Source organism: Amblyomma maculatum, chromosome 11 (assembly GCF_055883805.1).
Source record: "Amblyomma maculatum isolate TAMU_Amacu chromosome 11, ASM5588380v1, whole genome shotgun sequence".
Taxonomy (NCBI): Eukaryota; Metazoa; Arthropoda; class Arachnida; order Ixodida; family Ixodidae; genus Amblyomma; species Amblyomma maculatum.
Genome location: NC_139354.1, coordinates 63,349,300 through 63,357,762, shown reverse-complemented (window position 1 = coordinate 63,357,762; position 8,463 = coordinate 63,349,300). Strand labels below are relative to the sequence as shown.

Here is an 8,463-nt window from a genome sequence, read left to right as displayed (position 1 = left end):
GCAAGTAACATGCTATTTCTGGTTTGACCATGAGCAATATCAAGATGCTACTTTTCCTAAACATTTTTATTTATACTTCACGATGCAGTCAGCCAGGCAGAACCTACCTGATAGCTTTGCAGTCTTCATTTTATCAGTGTACTTGAACCGGCACAAACCTTCTCGCATTACACATTGATCCTTAATAGAAACTACGAAATCATCAACAGGCAGATTCTGTCCCTGATAAAGGCGCGTCCAGGCTGAGGCAAGACTCCGACACCACTCTGAGCTTGGCAGCATAGTCCAGGCTGACAAAGCAGCTAAAGGGAGTATTTCACTCGTAAAGTCTGTGTTATGAGCCGTTTCCCGTACCTTTGCGTGGTTGGAGGACGGAAACTGTATTTCCAGCGTATACAGACAAGCCCCCCGAATGGCCGCCCCCCATTTAAACAACGGCCGCTATCCCTTGGGAAGCGGCGACGTCTTCAGCCAGCTGGTCGATCTTTGTGTTCTCGGGTCGGGGCTGAGCAGTACAGCTTCCCAGTGATCAGAGATTGTGTATGAAGTAGCTCGCGGGTAGAGACAAAGAACAGTATTTTAAGGCTCTTTGACTCCAAAACTATTATGATTCGCATTATTACCGAAATTGGCATTTGGTGGTTTTGTGGAAAGATTTTCAAAAAACAAAAAATGAGAGCAATGGTGATAAACATAAAAGACCTTAATAAGCAGCTGTTTGCTTCACAGCAGCAAACTGAGCATACGTGACGCGGTACTGGCTGTAGCCATACAGATACACTACCGACTCCATCGCTACTCTAGGCAATCCTATAGAAATTGTTCAGTAATGCTTGTTTACATAGTTCGATTTCTTCGTCTTCCACTTCACCTGTGGTTCACAATAGACAAGATTCCAACCGAGACTGCATCCACGTTTGCATCAGTTAAGCGAAGAAAGTAATGACGAAAGGCCGGTCCTAAACTTTGTGTTCTTTTTATGTCTTAACTGATCACAAGTTATCCATCTGTTCATAATGTGATAAATATGCTCAGTCAAGAAAAAAAGTTTCTGCTTGGGCATTGTTGCTTTTAAAAGAGGACTAAGGGCACGTTTATTTTTGCAGGTCAGATTGGGAAGCGGATTTTAAAAAGTGTAAACTTTTGAAGGCTTTCTGCAAAAAAAAAAAGCTGTCTTATTTAAAAGAGATGAGATCTGATGTGGCGCCGCTTGTGCGCAGCCTGGTTTATAATTTCAAGACATTTGTGAGCTGCCATATTGTTCCTTCCTAAAAAACACTCCTACACTCCTTCACTGCTCCTACACTGAATGAGAACAAGGGTAGAGATTGGAGATAGGACACTCTATGGAAAAAGTAGAGTAAAGCGGATGCATATTCGTCCAGATTAGTAAAGCATGCCAGTCGTATTGTGAGCAATGCGTTCCTGACGTATGTATGCTCAGTAAAGTAAGGGAACAAAACATCGATCCATTTGCATTGACGAAATGCAGCAGTGCGTCTATAAATTATTTATTGCTAGATATCGTGAAATTAGAGCATACACAGTCTTTGTTGAACCCTGAGTGAACCTTAGACACGTGACGATAAAAGTTGTGTATGTAGGCTTCGTATGCTCATAATACTATTTAAACGTGGCTCTTCAGCCTTTACTTTCAACTCGTTTCTGTTTTGCTCATACAGCTATAAAAACAAGAAATTTTAAAACTTGGAAATTCTCACAATGACACGGGCGTTAATGAAACTCGTGATTTAAAAATAACACCTGTCTGCCTCCACGTCTTTGTAAAAAAAAAACCAAGAAAGAAGAAAACCCCTGGTTGAGTCAAAACATTAAATATTTGAGAATTATCAAGCCTGGCATTTAATATTAAGCCACATTTCGCTACTAAAGGCGTTTGGACTTCCTCAGCTGTGAGAGATACAACCTGAAGCCGCGTTTGCAATGGCATGACTCGACGCAATTCTTCACGAACGACTTCACGGATTATCTCTGGGAGGTTATATCCGCTTGTCGGTGGGGTATCGAGGTGGCTTGCAGACGGTGTTTCAGACGGACGGTTGTAGAGTCGCGCCCTTGCTTCTAAGGTCTTTTCGATATTCGCAGCTTTCAAGCAGAACTACGCAACAGACGTTAGCGGCTGGCGAAGAAGATTTGCAAATAGCTGATCTTCTGCACCGCGCATCAGTAGGTTCACCTTGGGGTCCTCTGTCAAGTCCGGATTATGCGTGGCGGAAGAGGCGCCTCATCTCTTCAACGTAAGCAGGAACAGACTCATTCGAGAGCTGGATTTGTGATCGAGGAGAGTTTGGGCTCTTTATTTACGTATGGTAACCTGCAAAGGAAGTGAAAACTGTGCTGCGAATGTCTCCCAGTTCTTCAATAAATTCTCATGATTTTAGTACCATTTTCTTGCAGGTCCTTCAGGAGAAAAATTGACTTGACTGAGTTTCGCAGCGTCATTCTAGCCATTGACTTCTATCAGGCGGCCGAAGAGGTTCACCCAGTTTTCCGCATCTTCACTGAGTAGTCCTTGGAAGAGTAGTCCGTACAGCCTCCGGGGCTACACGAAGACCACAGGCGGCTTCTTTTCGTAGGACATATTGGAGAGTATCCCAAGTTGACGGTACCCAGTCCCTCCATCGGATGTCACGTGGTGGTGACAAGGCAGCTGACAGCAAATAAAGAGTCCGGGAATACACAAAAGAAATTCTTTATTTGGCTGACTAAGCGAACTAAGCGATTCTGCTGCGGTGATAACAGCAAACGTGCTCGCCGGTCGTCGAACTGTCGCGCCCGTCAATGCTCAATATAAAGGCGGCGAAAAACAGCTAGATAACGCTAGGGGCTGGAACCTTAGAGATACATCAGGCCGCAGCTTGCCCGAAAGAAAAAAAATATAACTAAGCGTCGTCTCGTGAATAGGATCATGAACAAACAAGGAATACAAAATTGATGCGTGCGCTAGATTCGCAAAAGTAAGACCGTATGCCGGCGGCTGTCGAAAAAGAGCAAATAAAGATTTGAATGGTTCGCTGCAATAGCATTAAAAAAAGGAAACGTATTATGCGGACGATGCAGGGACCGAGTAATTGGTTTCAGCGAATGTTATTGAGCTCGAGGATATGGACGTTTATTAATGCGTGCTTACCTTTACGTTTGACACAGGTGCAAGCGGTGATTAGATGCAAACTTCCAGTAGTTTTTAAAGGAGCCGGCGCTTTATTAGGGATACGTTCTCTTAAAACTGAAAAGTCCCTGGACTTATATTTTGGTAGTGTGTGATACTATACTTATTCTGCAAAGTGCACCTGTCAACATTTCAAGAAGGTCCAAAAGAAGCTCGGCTGTGCCGAAATATCGAAATCATTTATATTGTTGTTATATCAAACACAGAAAGTCGGCCTTCGTTGCATGTTCTGGAAGGCTGTATAGAGCACTAAGTACAAAAACATTTGGAGTTTGAAAGAGCGAAGTTTTGAAAGGTAAATGCGTGCCACTTTTTTTGCAGACGCAAACGACTCTTGATCACTGAGGAAAAAAGGCCGAGCTTCCACGTTATTTAGCGCGCACAAAATACCGTTAGCTGGCCTACGTAGACGCTGTTTCGCTGAAACGGAGTCTCTCTCCGCTTGCAGCGCATAAAATTTAATTGGTTTATTTTTGTGGAGTAATGGCGGCCATGGTCCTCCTCCTTGTTTTTCTAGTGCATCTTTGGACGCGAACCACCACTGGTGAGATACCATTCTTGATGACCCCTAACCTCCATCTCCTAACGTAAATGGGAAACTGTTGTTTATCTCTTTATTATAGCTAAGAGCTAAAACTCACCTAACTTGTATTGCAGCGCGAACCACAAGAAGGGACGACGAAAGACAGAGTGGAAAGAGCGCTGACTTCCAACTATTTGTTTCTCTGATATGCCACGCATTTATATACATTTGAAGCTTCAGCAGGAAAGAGCAGGAAAAGCAATCAGCATGAAAGGCATAGGCGATAGCACAAGGCCCTAATCACCATCGATCCAGAAACTTCAGCTTTTTCTTGGTTAGTGCGACTGATGGCATGCTTACACACCTTTCCTCTGTACGAGCTATGTTTACCGCCTCAAATATCTCCCTGACACACTGATCATTGTGTCGAGCAACGATTGTGCTTTTTTGGAACGCAGGCACGCAAGGTTTTCTGCGGCGACGTGTAGACTCATCGCCACAATTACGACAGTGCGTGCTAAGATGGCCCTGGTCACCATCATTTACATTCTTGTTGTGTTCTTTCAATCTGGTATTTATACACCTGTCGTTTGTCCAATGTATTCGCGTCCACAGGACAACGGAATGCAATACAAGTTAGATATGAACCAACTAGCCCGCCAAGCCACCGTTCTACAACTCACCGTGAGTTGGCACAAAATATGGAAGCGCTTAATACCGGTCTGAAATATCTTCTCCCGTGTATTATCTGCTAAACATTTAGGGCTTCTCAGCATACATTCGGAGGAATATTTTTGTTTCGTCTTTGTGTGTGCTCAAAGGAGCAAGACCCTTTCTCACTACACGCGCTGGCGTTATAACGTTTGGAGATGCCCGACACAATATGCGGCCTCACTCTGTGCACTTGAACAGCGCTCATGGCACTCAAGACAATTAATAGTAGCTCCCCTTCATATGTTATGCATTGCAGGTTGTATATATATATATATTGCGTGACATAGATGCTAGGCATTAAAATGCGCTCCCTTTCTCCTTTTCACAGCAACCCGCATCGTTTATCCAACTATACTTAATGCTAGAGGGATGAACAACGAAACTTTGCTTCGCATCAACGAAGACATAACGCTGAGTTTGAAGAAAAGCTCTGTTTTTTCGGAGGAATTTTGTTTATAACTACAGAAAACGATGAGCCTATACACTATAATGTAAGTGGACGCTTAAAAGCCCTGCATGTAAACAGTATCAACTTGCAGCAAATAGAAATAAAAAAGCCCATTTTTCGGTTTTCAGATGAGAGGTGAGGAGTACGAGAAAGATCTTTACCAGGACCACGCCCGAATGGCATCTGTCATTGTTGAAAGCAGAGATGGTGTCCGTGTTGTGAGTAGTAACGCCTACGTAATGATGCTTTGCGATATAAAAAATATGGCTGTAAAATGTTAACAAATTTTTTTCCTCAAGCAACGAAATGTGTAGCTAGAATCTTACGATTTATTTTGAAAGTTAACCTTTGGTGCTTTCTATAGTATGGCTCAACAAAAAAGAACATTTAGTTGACTAAGTTTTACCGCTCTTGTTTGAAGGAAGGAATCCTGGGAAATTTGTTGCGAATCAGACCAATGATTGGGATGCCACGTTCTATGGAAGGACATATTCCGCACGAAGTATATGAAATATCTGAATCCCAATCAACAGATCATCGAGATTATAGTGAGTGCGGTAGAAAAAAGAAATAGCTGATATCTAGCGACGAATTGTAGCATGACTATGATTAAAACCACGTATCATAAATGTTTGCTCCCCTACAGTGATTCCAAACATCACAGATACATTAGAAGATGCTGCGAAGCTTTTCGGTAAGGTGATCTTGAATCGATGGAAATAAATAAATAACCTGACTAAAATATTTTCTCTGTACGTGCAAACAATACAGAGGAAAGGAGCACGAAGACTTTCTACCCAGAAATCCATCTTGTAGCCGACTCTGCATATTCTAGACGTTTCGGATTTAACAAAAAATCTCTCACACGATATTTTGCAGTATTTTTGAACGCGGTGAGTACACGGTTTAAATAATTTTAACAACCCATACACTTTGCTTGCTTTCGCGCTTTGCGTCTAATATTGCTGTTTGTTTATCTGGGGCCTCTAGAACGATTTGGATAACAAGCTGAATAATAATGCAGATAATTTTAAGGTAACTAAATGCGCAAATTTGTCCAAAGTGTTCGACAAATCCTGACTATTTCCTCTTGAGGAGCAGAGTAAAAATGTATTATAATGTAAAGGAATCAACTATGAAAAGGTGAAAGTGACCAAAAACCTTCAGTTGTTTTTGTGTCCTTTATGCGTTCATGCGCATACAGGCACTTAACAAAAAGAATTAATTAAAAAGAGAATTTAGTAAAACATTAGTAGCCGTCCACTGAACTTATCGCACCGTTGTTGCTTTAATGAATGTTGCAATGATTTGAGTTATGAACGCATTGATCGTGCTGAGCCCCCATAATCTAGCTTATACCATTCATTACTTTACTGGGTATTGAATGTACAGTTACGCTTGACTGCTAGATAGAGGTAGACGAATTTCATTATGCTTGGCTCGAAATGCCTAAAATTTGAAATTGTACATGCGATCCTGTTTCCTCGTTCCGACGCAGAGTCCTTTGTTCAGATTTCTAAGGCATAAATCAGGAACTCAATGCGAGCTCTGCAGAAAAAAGTCCATTCAACACGAATAGAAACGTACTTAATGTTTTTTTGTGTGGTTAGGTTAACCTGCGGTACAGAAGCATGTTGGACCCAAGAATTCAACTACGAATCATTGGAATAACAATGATATTACGCGTAAGTATTTTGTAACCGTGTACGCATCGTGAATTCGATGACCCTGAGTGCGCGTCTTCTCGTACTCAGGCTAAAGACGAACCATTTCTGATCCGGGCTGGAAGCGACTACAATCAAATTCTTGACCAAGAAACAATTACTAATTTCAGCGCCCACTATAAGCACAAAACGGAGTACCAACGTAGCGATCTCCTCTACCTCGTGACAGGGTAAGTTGAAGCAAGAATTTGATTCAGACTTGTTTGTAAAATTGACGTTGCCGGTGGATTTTCTTCGTGCCAGTTAGGCAGTTTATCCAGTTTGTTTCTTCCTTCGTTGTTTATGAGAACTTGACAAACCATACAAGCACATAATAAGTAATGGTTAGCAATGCAATAATGTTACAGTGGCATCTGGAAAAAGAAAACATGCTTACGACGAAATTTTTTATTCTTCATTGTGCACGTACCAATCAGCATTTCCTACTGACCGAATGTGTTTTTTTTTTCTTTTTAAATCGGCGAACCGTTGATTTGCAGCTCTTTGCGTGGTTAGCTTTCAGGTATTCTGAATGAAAGGTGTGCTGTATTATTTATACAATATTTCCATGGCGGAAATAACGCTGGTACATTGGTGGAGAAGGCTGTGCCCAAAATCAGTTGAGCGCGGCTGCAGCACAGCCACAGGTCGGAGGGCCAAACACTGAAATAAAGGAGTTATTGCAGCACGCTTTTCTTTTCTTTCAAAACGCTTGGCGCTTCAATATCTCAAGTTGAGGCATGCGAAAGACTGATGCACCAAGCAAAAGCGAGGAGGCTACCGTCGCTGCCATAATCGATTCTTTCCCGGGGGTCTTTCAACCGTGAGCTCCCCTCTGCAAGTGTAGGCTGCCTTATGTGTGCGTATTGTTAACCTTCATATGTTGGTTAGTGCTAGCTATTTTTTACATTTTGTTGGTATGTTTTATCTCTGTATTCATGAGTTTGACATAATAAAGCACGAATATTTTCTATCGATACCGGTTCGATACTCGGTTGCGAATTGTGCGGTTACACCAGCGATTTACAGGTCATGCTGTATAAGTATGCCGAGCCTGACAATTTGAAAGAGATGGTGGTTTTCATGTCTTCCTGTACACTCTTCTGCTTGCTGGCTCAATCCTCAACTGCGTTTAAACACCATGATTCGAGCCCACTTGAATAGCAAAGGTTGGCGAGCGCTGAAAAACCGCCGGTAAAAAGAACGGCATCAAAAATACGGCAGGGTGCATCCAGAAAAATTCTGTTTTTTATTTAGCACCATTGTTATTCTTAGTCCTGACGTCATTCAACATCATAAATTTGCTTGGCCCCCCAGTATTTGGGGGGCGCTGGAGTGCCTGTGAGCCGCCATGTTTTGAACGTATGGTTGTCTATGGAGCCTTGGCTACCAGTGTGCGTACATCGATAGCACCGGTGACTGGCGGTGCCGCTATAATCTATGTTGAGTCCTTATCGGCTGTGCATGAATATGCATTTTAAAATAGATAACATAAACCAGGAAACCACCGAAAGATTGAAGTAAAGCCTTAATTACAAATAAAAAGGGAAGAAAAAGCACTGCATGCACAAAAATTTATTTTTAAATCTTTATCCTCGTTGACTTGGCGAATGGGAGAGAATGAGTTCAGGCGTTTAGCCTCTATTCGCATAAACAAAGAAATCTACTATTACAAGGTTATAGAGCGCTCAATAAACAGTAGTCCAGCTTTTAGGTTTGTAGGAAAAAAGGGGGCGTTCCTTAAATGCTGCACCATGTTTGTTTAGGCACATTGCAGTGTAGGAAACTAAGGACGATTGCCACCTTTGAAATGTTTAATCTAATCTATTGTGATTAGTGATTTATGCTCCACTCGACTGACTGGTCCACGGCAGTTCCCTTCTAT

General features: G+C 42.1%; 1 protein-coding gene across 1 annotated transcript in view; it reads left to right on the top strand.

The window, feature by feature from the left end:
- The first annotated feature begins 3,574 nt into the window (after nucleotides 1-3,574).
- LOC146173967 (venom metalloproteinase antarease-like TfasMP_A) overlaps nucleotides 3,575-8,463 on the top strand; it is a 13,397-nt gene continuing 8,508 nt past the window's right edge. Inside the window, exons 1-8 of the mRNA XM_084583634.1 lie at nucleotides 3,575-3,734; nucleotides 4,756-4,918; nucleotides 5,004-5,093; nucleotides 5,297-5,423; nucleotides 5,522-5,569; nucleotides 5,647-5,768; nucleotides 6,486-6,560; nucleotides 6,630-6,769. Of these exons, the coding sequence (XP_084439760.1) occupies nucleotides 5,004-5,093; nucleotides 5,297-5,423; nucleotides 5,522-5,569; nucleotides 5,647-5,768; nucleotides 6,486-6,560; nucleotides 6,630-6,769 (602 nt within the window). The 5' untranslated portion in view covers nucleotides 3,575-3,734; nucleotides 4,756-4,918. The remainder of the gene's footprint in view (nucleotides 3,735-4,755; nucleotides 4,919-5,003; nucleotides 5,094-5,296; nucleotides 5,424-5,521; nucleotides 5,570-5,646; nucleotides 5,769-6,485; nucleotides 6,561-6,629; nucleotides 6,770-8,463) is intronic.